Source organism: Dasypus novemcinctus, chromosome 1 (genome assembly GCF_030445035.2).
Source record: "Dasypus novemcinctus isolate mDasNov1 chromosome 1, mDasNov1.1.hap2, whole genome shotgun sequence".
Classification (NCBI taxonomy): Eukaryota; Metazoa; Chordata; class Mammalia; order Cingulata; family Dasypodidae; genus Dasypus; species Dasypus novemcinctus.
Genome location: NC_080673.1, coordinates 203,898,219 through 203,915,824, shown reverse-complemented (window position 1 = coordinate 203,915,824; position 17,606 = coordinate 203,898,219). Strand labels below are relative to the sequence as shown.

Below are 17,606 nucleotides of genomic sequence, written 5' to 3'. Positions count from 1 at the left end.
GCAGTGAACCCCATCTGCCATGACCATAGAGCCTGTGGGTCTCTCTAGCCCTCAAAGGAACCAATACCTGGGGTTGTATCTACTTTATCTGTCTCTTAGATTCTGCTCAGTTGTGCATAAGGGCAATCCTTCTGACAACCTCCAGACTCTTTTTTAGAGACTCGTAGCCATATAAACTCATTTCTCCTTTCCATTTCCCCCTTACATTAGGTCAAACAGCATTTTAAAGTCATGTTATTATATGTAGACAGGGATATTCTGCTAGATCCGCATTGAACCTTCAATTCAAGGTCATTTTCCAGTTGCATCATCAGTTGGTACTTGATAGTGATCCCTTGGTGCCAGGGAGGCTCATCCCCGGGTGTCATGTCCCATGCTGGGGGGAAGGCATTGCATTTACATGCTGAGTTTGGCTTCGAGACTGGCCACATTTGAGTAACATAAAGGCTGTCAGGAGGAAATTCCCAGGCACAGTGCTGCTCTAGGCCTTGTTCTTATTTCAGGCATATAGGCCCACAAGCATAGTCATTAGTATCATGGTCTCACTGTTGGACCCTCATTCCTTCCTGGTCCTTACTGTTGCACCTGGGGGACTGCCGCTGCTCCCCTAGTGACCACGACAGAGCATCCCCGGCCAGGAATCCAGCACCCCCCCAGCTGTAGTTTTTAATTGTTGCCACTATGAGTATATACAAACATTACCATGCACCCTGGACATATGTCCTGTATAGCTCCCTGTCAGCCATATATCACCTGTCAATAGTATCCTATACCAGTATTCCTCCGCTGCCATTGTTGAACCACTCTGTGTTCCAAAACTTCCTGAAAATTGAAGCCCAATATAATGTAAGGATCCCTTACTAGCAAAATGGCGTATAGCGATGGGTTTAAAGGTTAGATATAGAATACGTGTTGACTTGGAAAAATTCTACATCCTATCTTTTTCTTTTTTTTTTTTCCCCCCTAATTATTGAACTTCTCTTCACAAGAGCCCTAGACCACAGTAATTCATATATACAATATGCAGTACTCCCACACATCCACCGTAAAACCTTTTCCCTTCCACAGCGATATTCTTATACCTTATTCATATCATATTTACTTACAGTGATGTAGAGACTCTGTGACAATAGCTTTCAAACAAGATGACATCTGTGCTTACATTGTGGTCCATACTTTAGGATATACAGTTTTCTAAATTTTTAGTTATCCTATGTTTTACATTATGGTTTACTTTATTAGTCTGTTGTCCCCTATATGTTTATGGTGTAATAGTACATGTTTTATATCCATCCTTGTGTACTCTCATGAAAGTCCTCTCTTACCCCATATTTACTTTGGTTCCACACATTTAACATCCATTTTCCCATCCTCTTGGTGCCCGCAGTGACAGCCAACCTCCATTTCCCGAGGAGGCACGTCCAGAGATACTTGCAACAGTGTTCAGGGCCTAACTTGCTCAACTGCCCCAATGCCCTCACACCTCTTCTTAAAAGACAAGCAAATCCAATCTCCTCACTCTCCGGTGTAGAGCCTTCCGTGGCTCCTCCCCTGCCGCTCTCCTGGGGCTGCCCTTTGGTTAGCTGTTGCCGTCACACTCGGACCACCTGCATCGCCCCAGCCGTGCCTCTCACCTAGGACGGGCTTCTCCAAGCGCAGCCTGCAGGCTGACGGGAGCATGCCTTGGCAGGGGCAGCAGGGTGCTGCCCTTTTCAACCTTAAACAACCTCCGCAGAGGACCCCGACGTCCACTAAACCTCGTGCTGCCCCAGCTCAGGGGAAGTGGGAAACTGCTGGATGGAGAGGCCTGGCACCTTGGGGAAGGGTGACTGGGAGCCACTGGCAACGGAGGAGCCAGGTTCTCCCTGCTCGGGTGCCCCCCCCACGTCTTGCCCAGGGGTCACACCCCCGGAAAGGACCTCACTTTGCAAGCACCCAGTAAGATCAGCATCCCCGGTTAGAGGAAATCAATAGCAGAAATGAACATCAACAAGGCGTCCTGGAGAAGAGCCGCTGCGCCCGCCCAGCCTCACCTCCCCCTGGGGGGCCCGCGGGCTGTGGAGGGAGGGGGCACCCAGTGTGCTTTCTTGATCTGGTGAGTCATTCCCGAGGTAGCAGCGGCAGGATCGCTGCATGGAGGGGAGTCCCAGGGCCCCAGGGCCCCGCCCACTGCAGGTGCAGGTGCAGGTACAGGTGCAGCCCTGCAGAGCTCAAGACCCGGGCAGCACCCTCCTCCCGCCTCCTGGGGGCACATGTGGTCCCCGGCCCACTTCCCAGGCCATGGGGAGCCCGGGAGCCCTCCCAAGGCTGAGGATAAGAGTGGATTTGTTCTTAGGAGCGTTGGCCCCAGGTCAAGTCCAAAGGTACGTCCAGGGGATGACCCGGACTGATGCGCAGCAGATGATCCAGTTCTCGAGTCCCACCGGCATGGCAGGGGCCGTGCCCTGCCTGTCCCCCGCGAGAGGGCTGACTCAGAAGCAGCTGCACGGGGTGGGGCCACGAGGCCGCCTTGGGGTGTTTTCTAGTCCCAGCCCCTGGGTCAGGCTCAGCTCCATCCTCTGCTACATCACCTCAGTGAAACCCCCGACAACCCTGCAAGGCAGGTGAAGGTGTAATCCCCATTTTCACAGGGGTGACGGAGGCGCAGAGAGCTCCGGGGGCGAGACCCAAATCCCCCTCCAAGCCTGGTTCTTTCCATTCTGTCCCACGGCCCCTTATACAAGACAAGTTTTTTCTCAGGTGCTCGGGATGGTGACTGGGAGACCTGCTCAGGAAGAGGGATTTCAGAGCAAAAGGCAGCAGAAGCACTGACACCTGGACACCCGGACACCTGAGGAGATAGAACGACCTCCTTGCTGCTGGCACAGCTAGAAAGAGCGGGAGGCCTTGAGGCGCCATGGGCCTTCCCGGGCGCCGCAGGCTCCTCCGCGTGGCATTTCAGGGGTCCCACAAAACGCAGCAGGCAGCGAGACTGCCACACCTGCGACCGCACTTCCAGACAGACTCGGGGCCCCCAACGCTGCAGCCAGGGTTCCCTGGGCAGGCAGGATGGGGTCTGCAGGCGGCAGCCGGGAGACCTGGCTTAGACGCAGCCAGGGCGTGGATCCACCCACCAGATGCACCGCTTAGCCCGAGACGGGGAGCAGAGGCTTCAGGTGGGCAGCGGGCAGCTGCTGGTGGGCGAGGGCAGTGCCTCAGGGGGGACATCAGGTTTCTATGTCAGAAGGCGGGTCTGGGGAGGGGAGCGGTGGGGGCAGGGGCACAGAAGGAGGTGGGAGGGGGAGGGAGGAAGAGACAGAGATGGAGAGAGAGAGGAGGGAGACAGGGAGACAGGACAATAGCAAGACAGACAGACAGAGAGAGGAGGTGGGGCCCAGGGTGAGGTGAAAGCCTGCAGGGCAGACGCGTGGGGTGGAGGGAGGGAGACACAGCAGCAGAGCAGGAGCCCGGAGAAAGCCGTGCAGGTGGGGGAAATAGAGAGAATGTGGGCCTGGGTGGGCCACCTGGCACAGATGCATATCCCTGCAGGCAAGTGGGCAGAGGCTATCGTCCCCCTGTCCTCCTGGGCTATCCTCAGCCCATCCTCCTGGGCTATCCTCAGCCCATTCTCCTGGGGCTATCCTCAGCCCATCCTCCTGGGGCTATCCTCAGTCCATCCTTCTGGGGCTAACCTCAGCCCATTCTTCTGGGCTATCCTCAGCCCATCCTTCTGGGGTTATCCTCAGCCCATTCTCCTGGGTTATCCTAAGCTCATCCTCCAGGGGCTATCCTCAGCCTGTCCTCCTGGGCTATCCTCAGCTCATCCTCCTGGGGTATCCTCAGTCCATCCTCCTGGGGCTATCCTCAGCTTGTCCTCCTGGGCTATCCTCAGCCCTGTCCTCCTGAGCTATCTTCCCCCATCATCCTTGGATCTTTCCTGACCTGCCCGAGCCTCTCGTCCTCATCTGTAGGGTGACGTGGACCCTCACCCAAGATGGAGCTGACACACGGACAGCTCCTAACATCCAGCCTGCCCCCCGGAAGGGCCTGCAGAGCCGGTAGCCGCTGCGCCGTGGCCACGTCCTGCCCCTTGCAAGCAGACTTTTCGGTCCCTGTGATGCTCAGAGCTTCTTGTCGTCGAGCCCCCGGTGATGAATGTCCCTCTCCCGAGTCCTCGGCCGTTGCCTGTGAGTGAGTGGAAGGAATGAAGGGAGAACAGTGAGGCCCACCCTAGCCCAGGCTGTGCCCAAGGGTCCGTGGAGGGGCCGGGGGTCCCGGAGCTTCAAAGCGGACCATCAGTGTGACATAAAGCCTTTTCTGAAGCTGTGCACGATTTTAATATTCAAGCCCACATGAGGGAGTAAAATGGGAATTCACATGAATTTTTAATACAAATCATGACACTTGAAGGAAATTCCGTGCTGGGAAACTCCTCGGGGCTGGACCTTCCCGCCCTCTTCCCCTGCGTCCCTGTCGGAAACACAGGGTCAACCCAAAGCGCCTGGGGGTGTTGCAGGCAGCACGGAAGGCTTGGGGGGGGGGAACGGGGACTCCAGATACCACGACTCTCCGGGCACACCTGCTGGCCTTTGGGCAGGGAGCTCCGATTACACTGCAGGCGAGAGGAAAAACCAAAGGGAAGTGATTTGCAAGGCGGCGGGCTGCGTAGCCTCTAAGGAGCTCTCAGGCGCACGCCGCCTGTAACTGCTGCTCAGTGGACTCCTAGGCATTCACCGTGCCCTGCCGAGCCTCTCCACCGGGAGCAGAGTGATGCCACGGCCACCCAGGCAGGTGAGCCGCGGATCCACGGGGCCGGGGTTCGCTCTCTCCCAGCTGGAGGCCGACGTCCGCCCTTCTCTTGGCCAATCAGGAGAGGGACCGTCTCATTCCCTCCAGAGCACACAGCAGGAGGGGCTTCGTCTCCCAGGGCGCGCCGGACCCTCAGAGGTCCTGGCAGGTTAGACTTGTCTGTCCAGCTCGCCTCAGTGGCCCGGTGCCCGGCGAGGGTCCCGGCTCCTCTACAAGATCGGAGGAAGCGTTCTACCCCCAAAGCAGGCAGGGACTTGAACCGTGACCGTGCACCAGGCAGGTGACGGTGCTGGGAGCAGCTCGGAGACCGTGCCACGCATACCCGCTGGCCGAGGAGAAGGCGTGCTCAGGGCGTCCAGCACGGCCAGGACCCTGCCCACGTGCGTGTCCCATCCGAGCTCCTGCCCTCCCCCTGCAGAAACCCCAGGGGGGCAGACCAGGAGAGTCAGAGGGTGGGTGCTGGGAGGGGCCTCGGAGAGCCTTCGGTTCAACCTCCTCATCTCATGACTGGGGAAACTGAGGCCCAGAGAGGAAATAGGATTGGCCCAAAGTCACGCAGCCCGGCAGTGGACGCTAAAGACCAATTTCCGCCTCGTGCAGATGGGCAGGGCTACGCGTGCGCAAACGGGGGCAGACCCTCTGCTCCCTAGAACTTTGCTGGGGGGAGTGTCTGGGGAGCCCAGGGCATGACAAAGGGTGCTCCGGGGCCTGGAAGGCCTGGGTTCGAAGTCTTGTTTGATGCCAGGTGCAGAGAGACACAATGTGTTTACTGAATCCAGGATGCTTTGCTACCTCCCAGCTGGGTGACCTTGGGCAAGTCACAAGTCCCAGAGCCTGCACTTTCTCATCTGGGCAACGGAGGTGACGATGCCAGTCCCCGCCCCCCACCACGGCGTTTGGTTTGCCCCAGCACCCTGCACAGCGAGCGGCCCGAGGGAGGTGCTGAGCGAGTAACGTCCAGCGCAATGGAAGGACACGCTGCCTGCACATTCAGTCGACAGTCTCCTCCGAGGGGACCCTCCCCTCCCCCTGCTTCCTTATCTCCCGGGTATTTTGAGGGTGAAGGCCGTGCACGATGCCGGAGATGGATTGGGCATAAGCCAGCCGCTCTGCCCAGCTGTCCCCGCCCCTCGAACCAGCCCTTGACCCCTGAGTCCTCCCCTCTTCCTTAGCCAGCCCCCGTTGCCCCCCTGCTCCTTGCTCAACACGGCCTCCAACCAGCTGGATTTCTGCTTCTTTTTTTTTTTTAAACAAATCAATTTTATTGATACATATTAATAAAGCATAAATCCATCCAAAGTGTACAATCAATGGTATTTGGCGTAATCACATAGTTGTGCATTATTAATGATAATAATAGTGAAAAACACAAACCAAACAAACAAAACTCATCACCTCTCAATCTTCTATGCTTCTCCTGCCGTACAGAGTTGCCATTCTGTTTCCTTCTCTCTAGTTTATTTGTATTTATTTTGTAAAAACTGTCTTATATATGCAATATCACTCATATTCATATTTTTTCTCTTGATTTTTAAAAAAATGTCACATTAAAAAAATATGAGGTCCCCATACACCCCCCAACCCCTCACCCCACTCCTCCCACAGCAACAACCTCTTTCATCATCGTGGCACATTCATTGCATTTGGTGAATACATTCTGGAGCACTGCTGCACCACATGGACAATTGTTTACATTATAGTTTACACTCTCCCCCAGTCCACCCAGTGCGCCATGGCAGGACATACAATGTCCAGCATCTGTCCCTGCAGCACCACCCAGGACAACTCCAAGTCCTGAAAATGCCCCCACATCACATCTCTTCTTCCCTCTCCCTGCCCTCAGCAGCTACCGTGGCCACTTTCTCCACTCTCGGCTCCCTGGTGTGGTGGTTGACCATCTAAATACACTTACCCCCAAGTCAACCCCAGGCCCCACCTGCTGCTGCGGTGCCCAGGGAAAGGCCTCCGTAGACCTTACCTACATTAGCGCGTGCCGTTCTTGTCTGGCCGCGGTGACCCCACTCTACGGACGAGGAAACTGAGGCACAGAGAGACTGGGTAACGAGCCCCAGGCTGCACTGCTGGTGGATGGAGCGCCTGCTGCCCCTCGGGTCGCGTCGGCTCCAGCATCTGCACGCGGCCCGGTGCCCCCGGCCATGGCCTTCCAGGGAAGCAGGCCTGTTCCCAGCCCACCCTTCTTCACACCTGACAACGCGGGTGTCAGAGTCACTGCAGCGAAGCTTGCGCTGCCTTGTGAGTCCTGGTAAGCAGTTGCTGTCTCTGGCTTCCCACCGCTAAAAATGAATTTGTGCTCCAAGTCCAGAGGGGCATGGGCAGGTGACGGCAACAGGCGGAGGCGGGGGGCGCGGGGCTGGCCTGGTCGCTGGGCGACCCCGTGCCTCCTGACCTTCGAGTCAAGGCAGCTGCTAACGAGAGGGCCTCTGGGCTCCTTGCGGGGGTACTGAGCCCAGGGTCCCTTCCTGGAGCCCCCGGGCCAGGCCCTGCTCTAAGCCCTTGCAGGGGGCAGAACAGGCAGGGGCAGAACCTGCTCCAGGCGGCAAAGCCGGTGGGCAGGCAGAGCCCTCCAACGACGCTCCCCGGCTCCAGCCTGCCTGTTCCCCCAACTTCACTCCTTCCTCGGTACCTGCCCAGCCCCACCCCAGCTCCCTGCAGCTGCCCCGGCCACACCCCGGTGCTCAGGCGCTCCCTGCCCTGCCACCGAGGATCCCCTGGAGCCTGAGTGCCCAAGAGTCCCTCGGCCTGGCCTGTGGGCCTGTGGGAGGTGGGCAGGGCAGGGCCAGTCCAGGTCCAGGGGTGCGAGCAGGCGGGGGCCTGGGGGCGTGTTCTAGAAGCCCGGCCCCTGCCCAGCCCTGCTCCTTTGCTCCCGCTGAGAAGTCGGGTCTACGTGCAAGAAGGAGGAGGAGGGCGCCGGGCAGCGTGTGGCCAGTGGGGAGAAGGGCGCCTGGCTTCCGGCCCCCTCCCACCAGGGCACCCCCGAGCAGACGCTGAGTTAGCTTCCCGCAGGTGGGGGGAGGGGCGGGGTGCCTCACCAAAGCCCCTTCACGGCCCTGGAGCTCCTCCCAGGTGCAGGAAGGCCAGGGACAGGCAGGCGAGGACGGTACGCCATCGAGTCAGAGGGCCGCTCTGTCGGAGGCATTTGTTCCCTCACACAGTCATTCCGCCCCGGGAATGCCGGCGGAGCCCCCGTGCTGACCCCAGACCCCTGATCGGAGCCCGTTGTATACACTCGGGGCTTTTCCCAGGTTAGAGGGACAAATGGCCCCAGCTCGGAAGCACCCTCTCGGGGCATCTCCCAACCTGTTGAAAAGAGGCAGGTCTCCCCCGTCGCCCTGCACCCGAGGGAGACATGCTGCTGCAGGGGCGACTCTGCAAGCGCCCCACATCTAAGTTGTGCCCCGAGCCACAGCTGCCGGCGGGCACCTCGGGTGGCCTGGCTCTCGAGGCCCTGCAGCAGCCCCGAAGGCCCTGCCCAGCCCGGAGACCCTGCATTGAAGCCCCTGCAGGAACAGCACCATCTCAGCCACCCGCCCGGCCACTCTGCGGGGGTGGGGGACTGCCCCCCTTCACCCGCCTGGACTCGGGGGCACAGAGGACCAGCCACCCTGGCCAGGCCGGTCCAGGGCTCGCCTGCGGCCTCCTTGCCCTGGCTGGCCTCAGTGAGGCTCCAGGGTCTCCGCCACCACCAACCCCTGCCCCTTCTCGCTTCCAATTGCACAGGTGCGGGCCGGCCTAGAGCTGCCCGGCCGCTGTCCAGCAGGGCCTTCGGAGGGGCGTGGGGAGCGCAGGGCGGTGGGGGAGGCGCCCGGGGAGGCTGCCCCTGCCCAAGGCGGGCCGGAGCTGGGGGTCGGCAGGGGGCCTTTCGCCTGGGTCACCGCTAGCTCCACCGGCCCACCGTCCCAATCGCCGTGACCCCAGGAGAGAGGGTTAGAGGCGGGCAGGGGATCAGGCACCATCCTCGCGCCTTCTGAGGAGGCTCTTAGCTGCCGGCCATGAAGGCCCCTGCCTCCCAGCCCGTTCACCCGCCGTCTGCGCAGCCCCCGCGCGCCCACCCACCGCCCGCCACGGCGAGCCCCGTCCGCACGTGCTTAGTTAGTTCAGAGGATTCACGTGCTCCAGGCAGCTCGGCGCCTCCCCTGAAAGTCACCGTGCGTGTGTGGGGCCACGGGCCCTGCCCCCACGGTTCAGCAAAGCCACACCCCCACCTTCAAATGGGGAAACTGAGGCCCCGGGAGGAGGGCGACCCTCAAACCCAGGTCTGCCTGCCTCCCTGTCTGGGACCCTGGGCGGCTTCTCTGTGCCGGTGGCTGGCCCCCAGGGGGGCGGTCTTTCCGTGGCTGCGGAGATGGGCCTGGGGCCCGACCACCCCATTGGCTGGGGGTGTCACGGCCAAGCCCAGCGGGTGGAGGGGCTCACACACGCCCCGTCGCTCTACTCCACAGCCAGCCAGAGAGGAAGGAAGAGTCCAGGGCTTGGAGCAAGGAAACGGAAGATGCAGCTCGGATGAAGAGTCAAAACCAAATCCAGACCCGACCAACAAAATCGCCCTCCAGAAGAGCGCACAGCGCCTCACTGTCCCCCGCTGCTCCTGTGCAGCCCCCTCTTGGGTGCCTTGCTCAGGGCCCACGGCTCGGGCGCTGCTTCCGCCCAGGAGAAGACAGAGGCACCCGGAGAAGGCGCAGAGTCTCCCCAGGTCCTGCCGGCCACGGAAGCCACGGCCGTCAGCACGGGGCGGGCCGGCCGCCGTGGACGCAGCACCTACCTTCCTCTTGTTGGTGGGACAAATGTAGAAGTTGTCGATGACAGTGGTGACGCCAGGCTGCAGGGTGAGTTTGGTGTAGGACGTCCCGAAATCGGAAGACCTGGGGGAGCAGACAAAAGGCATCAGCGGCGAGCACGCAGGGGTGGCGCAGGCCAGGTGCCCGCGGCGGGGCGCTGCGCGGATGGCCCCTGCTCAGTCCTCTCCATCCCCCCGGGAGGTGCGTGTCCCCAGGTGACAGGTGAGGGGACCCGGGCTCCCTCGGGGAAGTCGGGGACTCACTCGAGCCTGGAGCGGGGATTTGAGCCCGAGTTTTAGACCCCCAGTCTCCCACTCTGGGGACGCCTCCTCCTGGAAGCCCCCAGGATACCCTGCCCTGTGCACACGTTTACGTCAGCCCTCCTGCGAGAGCGCTGCCTGGGCCTGCAAAGGGCCTCCCGGGCGCCTGATCCCACGGCAGCCCCGGAAGGCGTCTGTTACTGTGCCCCCATCGCCGGGGTAAAGGAGGAGGCTGGCGCCCCAGCTAGGAAGGGAGCCCCGAAGAGCGTGACCCTGGAAAGCATTATGCAGAGTAGAAGCGCCAGGCACCGATGCTGTGTGGTTCCACTCAGAGGAAACACCTAGAACAGGCAAACTCGTAGAGACAGAAAGCAGATTAGAGCCTCCCAGGGGCCAGCGGGAAAAGGGGAGTTAGTGCCTAATGGGTGCTGAGTCAGGGTCACGAGAACATTTATGGTGATGGATGGGGTGACGGGAGCACAGCAATGCCAACGTAATCCTGGCCACTGGGTGGTGCACTAACAGACGGTTAAAATGGGAAATGTTATGTTATCCACGTTACCACAATACCATTTAAAATCAAAAAGGAGGCTCAGAGAGACGAGCTTCCGTTGGAAATCACTCAGCTAATAAGCAGCTGGCGCAGGATTCGAACTCAGACTGTGCAAAGCTGACACCTGTTTGCCTTGGAGAACCTCCCCCGGCGGAACCAAGGCTTCCAGCGAAACGCGGGCTTGCGCGTTTCCTTCTCTGCACAGGGACAGCTGTGACGTGCCGAGACCCACTGACCCCACCACCTGGACTCACCCCCGAGCCCTGGGCCCCACGGCATGGGCCCCTGGGCACTGGGAGGCCTGGCCGGTGACTCAGCGCTGCCCCCTGCTGGCCGGGTGACCTGGTCCCCCGCATCTGGGCCCCCCAGGGGGGGCAGGCGAGGACCCCTGATGGTCCCCGGGGGGAGGGAAGCCGCCCGTGCCCTGTGGACGCCACCGGTCCCTCGGGCAGCCGAAGCAGCTCTAGGGGGAAGCTCAAAGCCCCGGCGAGCCTGGCACAGGAGCCGGACCCGCGCCCCTGGAAGTGCCTGAGCCGCTGCAGGGGCGGCCGCGCTGGCCGGCGCCTTCTCCATCCCAGCCCGAGTGCCCACCATGCCCGCAGGGTGGGCTCGGACATGCTGGCGTCAGGGCGCTCGGGGCGACGTCAGGGCGCTCGGGGCTTGCCTTACGCCTGGTGACCGGAGAGGAGCAGGCCCCCTGCAGGGCCGCCCCATGTCTGATTGCCCCTGAGAACTGCGGGAGGGCAGCTGAGCTCAGGAGCGTGGGGAGGGAGGCGGCGCCACTGGAATCCAGGCTTCTGCCTGGGGGGCCGGCTCCCCTCCTCGGGCCCCCGCCGGGAGGAGCACCCTAAGTGCTGTGTGGTCTGAGCAGCCCCTTGCCCTCTCTGTGCCACCGAGGGGCTGGACTAGGCGTCTCGCACCCTCCGCCCAGGGGTGCCTGGGGGGCTGTGGGGAGAGGTGGGGGCAGCTTTCTGGTCCATTCTAGTCCATTCCTAGCATGGACGCAGATTTCCTCCCTGAACCTCCAAATGAAACTGCAGGTCCAGGCAAACGGGCCCCGGTTATCACCGCGGGGCTCGGTGGCCCCACCCCGCTCCCAGGGCAGCCCCCTGGGGTGCACGGGGCACGGAGGGCCCCTCCGGGCCTCCTTCTCTGGGAAGGAAGGGCCAGGAGGCCTGTCACCGAGGACGAGCCCAGGACGTCTGGGGTCCCTGAGGAGCTAAGGGCCGCGTGAGCATGACACACTGAGATTGACGCATGCCTCTGTCCGCTGGGGGGTCCTGGCCCCCTCCCATCCCTCCCGCCCCCACCAAGCCACCTGCAAGACCTGGCACCTCGGCCTCCCCCCATCCCAGCCCTCCCGTCCACCCACCCTCCAGCGCCCTCCAGCCCGGCCGGGGTCTCCTCGGCCTCCCCACGGCCCCTGGCGCTGCTCAGGCAACACCTGCCGGGGGGGCCCAGGGCAGGGAGCATGTGAGCAGAAGCCCTGCAGCCAGGAATGCTGGGGGTTACACCAGATAGCCCACAAATGGCTCAGCTCAGGTGCAAGGGCCCTGCGGCAGGCCAGGGGAGGAGGCAAGTGGTGAAGCCCAGTCCTGCCACGACTTCCCCACTGCTGCGGTGGCGACAGCTCTCCCTCCAGGGCGAGGCAGACCCAGTCCCACGAGGAGCCGCGCCCCACGCTCCATGCCCTGCACCGGGTACACGCATTCACTCGCTCATTCGCTCAACGGCTGATTGGCTCTTTTTTTTGTCTTTTTTTTTTTTAATGTTACATTCAAAAAATATGAGGTCCCCATATACCTCCCAGCCCCCTCACCCCACTCCTCCCCCCATAACAACCTCCTCCATCATCATGAGACATTCATTGCACTTGGTGAATACATCTCTGAGCACCGCTGCACCTCATGGTCAATGGTCCACACCATAGCCCTCACTCTCCCCCAGTCCTCCCATTGCATCCAGCATCCAAGTGGGATCTCAGCCCCTCTCGATATAGAGGTGGAGTGGACACAACCATCCCAGGGTCCACAGGATGGAGGAATAGAGTATGTATTAGAGTGGACTTACTGATATTCTATTCATGAACTATTGTGATTAGTAATTGAAGAAAATGTGGCATTGGTGTGGAGAAAGTGGCCATGGTGGCTGCTGGGGGTAGGGAGTGGGGGGAAGAGATGAGATGTGGGGGCGTTTTCGGGACTTGGAGTTGTCCTGGGTGATGCTGCAGGACAGTTACTGGACATTGTATGATTGGCTCTTGGATTTTTTTTTTTTTTTAAACATAAGAGGTTCCCATATACCCCATTCCCCACCCCCACCCCATCATTTCTGTAAATTGTATTTTTTTAAGATATATACATCACACAAAAAAAGTTACATTTAAAAACATAAGAGGTTCCCGTATACCTCCCACCCCCCCACTCCTCCCACCCCAACAATCTCCTCCGTCCTGTGGCTCACTCATCACGCTCCTTGATGCTTGAAAGTCATATGAAGGAGCAGGATTCAAATTCACCCATTCGACTGGTGGTATGGGGGCTCGACACTGCTGGCCGCGGCAGGTGATGGGGGAGGATGGGACGGGTGTGGCCGTGGGTGGGGTCGCGGTGGGGGGAGGGCAGGGCAGACACCCGGGAGGTGGGGAGCTGGACATGGAGGGTGACTGCAGGTGGGACAGAGGACAAGGTGATGCTGAGACAGGGCACAGCTTGGGGGGAGGTGAAGGGCAGGGCTGGGCTCAGGGCAGCACGGCCACCTGCGCCAGACCGGCCACCTGTGCCAGCCCGGCCACCTGTGCCAGCCTGGACACCTGCGCCAGACCGGCCACCTGCGCTATCCCAGCCACCTGTGCCAGCCCGGCCACCTGTGCCAGCCCGGCCACCTGCGCCATCCAGGCCACCTGCGTCAGTACGGCCACCTGTGCCAGCCTGGACACCTGTGCCAGCCCGGCCACCTGCGCCAGACCGGCCACCTGCGCCAGCATGGCCATCTGCGCCATCCGGCCACCTGTGCCATCCCGGCCACCTGTGCCAGCCCGGACACCTGTGTCAGCACGGCCATCTGCGCCAGCCCAGCCACCTGTGCCAGCCCGGCCACCTGTGCCATCCCGGCCACCTGCGCCATCCCGGCCACCTGCGCCATCCCGGCCACCTGTGCCATCCCGGCCACCTGTACCATCCCGGCCACCTGCGCCAGCCCGGCCACCTGCGCTATCCCGGCCACCTGTGCCAGCCCGGCCACCTGCGCTATCCCGGCCACCTGTGCCAGCCCGGCCACCTGTGCCAGCCCACCAGCTGCAGCCGGCCTCCTCTCTGACACCACCGCTCCTCTCCCCTGCGAGCGCTGAGGGTTCCCGCGGTGTCTGGCTGGCTCCGAGCAAGGAGGCCAGGTGTGGCCCGATCCCCACCCTGCTGCCAATACATTGGGGACCCAGGCAGGCCACCAGGGGATGGGCAGCTGTCCTCAACTTTGAAGCACCATCTGAATAAAAGGCTGTGGCAGCCCCCCAGTCTTCCCTCTGCCCCCTGGCCCCCCGGCCTCCCCTGTGGGTGACGTTCAGGGGAGCCATTGCCTCCTCTGGAGACCGTGATCTGGAGACCTCCCGCCCTACCCCTGTCTTCTGTATTTCAGGTCCCTGTGTCCTCCGGCCACCTTGCTCTCCAATAAGTGCAGAAGTCCAGCACTGACGATACCCAGGGGCCCACCTGGAGGGTGCCCGCCGGCTCCTTGCCCCCGCCCCGCGCCGCTGGGAATTCCTACCATCAGCCCGGGGCCCTGTGCGCTGTGGCGCGGCTGCTTCCCCTCAACGAGGGCTGCTCGGGGCGTCCTGAGCCTGCTGGGCCACCGCTCTTCCAGGGCACAGGCATCTGCAGGGCACACGCCAAACCTCAGCCTGCCTCAGAAGGGCGACGGGGCTGGGGATTGTGGTCAGAAAACCTGAACCTGATGTGGAGAAAGGGCGCCGCGCCCAGCAGGTGGCTCGGGGCTGGACGGGGTGGGGATGCGCGGGGACTGAGGTGGGCGGGGTCCCCGAAAACCCAGCCCGTGAGCGAGAAGGAGGTGCGGGAGACGCCCCCGGGCATACTTTCCTGCAGAAAGCATATGGCCGCGGAGCGCCCACCTGGCGCTATTCTAACCTTCAAGGAACGAGAAACTCGCGCACCTGTTGACTCTTTGCTCGGTGTCCTCAAGGCCGGGGAAGCCCCAGGACCCAAACAAGCTCTAGAAGCTCGAAAGGGAGGGGAGAAGCCTGCGCCAGGGCTGGCCAGGGAGTTAGGGCAGCTACGCTCCTCGAGCACCTGCTCTGTACAGGGAAGGTTCCAAATTAGATGCTGCCTGCTTGATGCTCATTTAATCCTCTGGCAGATCCGAGGGACCGATCCGCTGCCCCCCAGGCCCGGGCCAGGGGCTAGGACGCAGCCAGGGGCTGGTACGCTGACCCTTACATGCCTGGCTGGGGCGACGGACGCCGAACGCCAGTGTCAGCCCTGGACAACCCGATGGCAGAACTTGGGGCACTTGCCAGCCCTGGCCTAGGCTCGGCCAGGGCTGGACCCCACCCCGCCCTGGAGGGGCCGGGCCTGTCCCAGTGGCCCCAATGCGCGTGTGAAGCAGTCGGGAGAGAGCACAGCTTGCCTCGGGCACCCAGCTGGTCAGCGAGGGAGGGAGGAGGGACAGACAGACAGCCCTTGCCACGCCGCCCCCGGCCCCGGGCACCGTGCCCACACTCTGCGTCACGCCATCCCCTGCGTCTGCCAGATCCCGGACCTCAGAGCGCAATCACTGCCATGCAGATTCATTCAAATAAAACATTTAAAAAACAGAGTCCAAATACGGGCAAATAGAAAATGGCAGGCAAGTGCAGTCGGAAAATTGCTATTTGCAAATCGGCTGCCTAATTGCCGAGTGTTTGTATATATTCACTTTTTAAAAAATGATTTAATTAAATCATTTTCACACTCTATGATTATTTCACGGCGGCTGCTTGTGTGTGACTCCCACCCCTCCTCGGGCGGATGAGCCCCCGCTCTCCCACCCTCCTCCCACTCGCCAAGCTGGAGAGCCACACGCAGGTGTGAGGGCGGCGTCCACCTGCACGGCTCACGTGACCTCCAGGTGAGGCCCTGCAAACACACGGCCTTGGGCAGGGGCGCAACCTCTTTGAGACTCAGTTTATTGGTGCAAAGGGTTAATAATTGTGACCTCACACAACTGCCGTGAGGCTTAGACAGGAGGTGGGCACAATCGTTGGCAGGTGGCACCACTGAGGGAAGCCGTCACGCCCCCGAATCTCATGTCCCCTGCCACGGGGACCCCTCTGCCACGGGCACACGATGTTTCCTAATAATTACGATTCCAAGTAGCAACCTTTGCTCTGCACTTTACAGTTTGCAAAACACCTTGAGTGGCTTCCCACCACCACTTTAGAGGGTACCGACACCTGCGCTTTACATATGCGGAACCTGCGCCCAGCTGGGAAAGACACCAGCCCAAAGCCTCCAGGGACAGGAGCGCACGGGGACCGCTGCCCTGAGGGCCCTGGTGCCCACACCTGAGCGGGCAGGTCCACGTCTGGGACGCTTTCTCCCAGCTAAAGTGGTTCTGACCTGACAGCCTGGCACGAGGCTCTGATCTGCGGCCGGGACTTTCTAATCACACCCCTCAGGAGGGGCAGAGGAAAGTGGAAGCGGGAGGCACGGCACACGTCCGGGCCAGTCGGGGCTTCCGCGAAACTCTAGGCTGTGGCTGGAGATTCCGAGTGTGAACTGGGGAGCCTGGCACCGGCATGTGCACAGAGGGTAAAGACGGGGCCACACCTTTAGGGTACAATGCCAGGGGGAGGATGGATGCCAGGCAGGGTCCCAGACACCTGGCCACGAGAGCGGCAGCAGGACGACGGCGGCCCATGCCCAGTGTGAGAGGAGATCCCCTCCCGTGGGAGGGGGGAGGCAGGGGAGACCCTTCGGGGGTGTTCAGCAGGGACACCGCGCGGAGAGGGGGCCGCGTGGCCGCCTGGGGCGTCTCCAGCACGTCCAAGCAGGCTGTGCCTTCCTCTTTGAAGACGGGGTCACGGAGGCTCAAGGAGAATGGGGTCCCTTGTCCAAGTCCACGTAGCAGAATAGAACGCCCCGTTTGCAACCCTCAGCTTGTCTTCTCTGCTCCACCCCGGGGGTCCCGCCGAGCTGGGCAGTGACGTCCCAGGAGGGGCTCTCCCGTGGCATGGCACCTGCCCTGCACGCCTGGATTTTCCGACCTCATTTCTCACACTGGCAGAGCCCGGAGGACGAGCGCCAGGCTCTCGAAGTGTCTGCCGCTGGACGCTGCCGCGACACAGCGCGCCAAAGCGCCGTGCTCTTCCCCGCGCGCGCCCCCACGGGCACGGGGCTCCTCTTTGACTCAAGGCCAACCCTCAAGAGCTCCCAGATGGAGCCGACAGGGCCAGCGGGCAGCAGGGGGCTCTGGATATGCCGTGCCCAGGCACCGCACCCACTGCGGCCGGCGGCTTAGCTGGGCCCCCTTGGCCCCCATCCCGTGAGCCTCCCCTATAGCCAGCCTTCCCCGTGTGGCCTCGGGGGCTGCCGTGGCTTTGCTGGGGCTCCGCTCCTCTGGGAAGGTTGTTAGCAGGTCTTTCCAGAATGGAGCTGGGCTGAGCAGGGGCTGATGCCAGACTCTGCCCCGCGTGCCCACTTCACCTGCAGGTTCTGCCTTCGAGCTGGGAATGGGTACCTGGCGTCGGCGCAGAGCTGTTGACCCCACCACAACCCTCGACAGCTGCGTCTCCTCCACCCCACCCCAGGATTCAGTCCTGATCGATCCTGACCATGGGAGCGCCTTCGGATAAGCCTTACCTGAGCACCGACTGCGTGCCTGGTTCTGGGCTCAGCCTGGCCCACAGGGCAACACGGGGGGCTGCCGGCACCAGTGGGCACAATGAGCCCTGTCCCACCATTAGGGAAATGTGCTGCCCAGGCCTCCCGGCATCCCTCCGGCTGCCCGGGACCCTCCTCCTGGGCACGGGCCCCCAGGCCTCCTCACAGATCAGAGCTAAAGCCCTGCTCAGCAGGGGCCTCGGGGACCCTGTTCCCCTGCTGTGGCCAGTGCCCATTCTGAGTGGACGCCCACCAGTGAACAGGACACGGTGACGGCCTTCCAGAAGCCCAGAGGCCAGTGGGGCTGAGGCTCGAGCCACAGACCCTTGAAATGCAG

General features: G+C 61.6%; 1 protein-coding gene across 1 annotated transcript in view; it reads right to left on the bottom strand.

The window, feature by feature from the left end:
* Nucleotides 1-17,606, bottom strand: part of SORCS2 (sortilin related VPS10 domain containing receptor 2) — a 527,745-nt gene that overhangs the window by 198,976 nt on the left and 311,163 nt on the right. Inside the window, 1 exon segment of the mRNA XM_058304358.1 lies at nucleotides 9,569-9,668. Coding sequence (XP_058160341.1) covers nucleotides 9,569-9,668 — 100 coding nt within the window.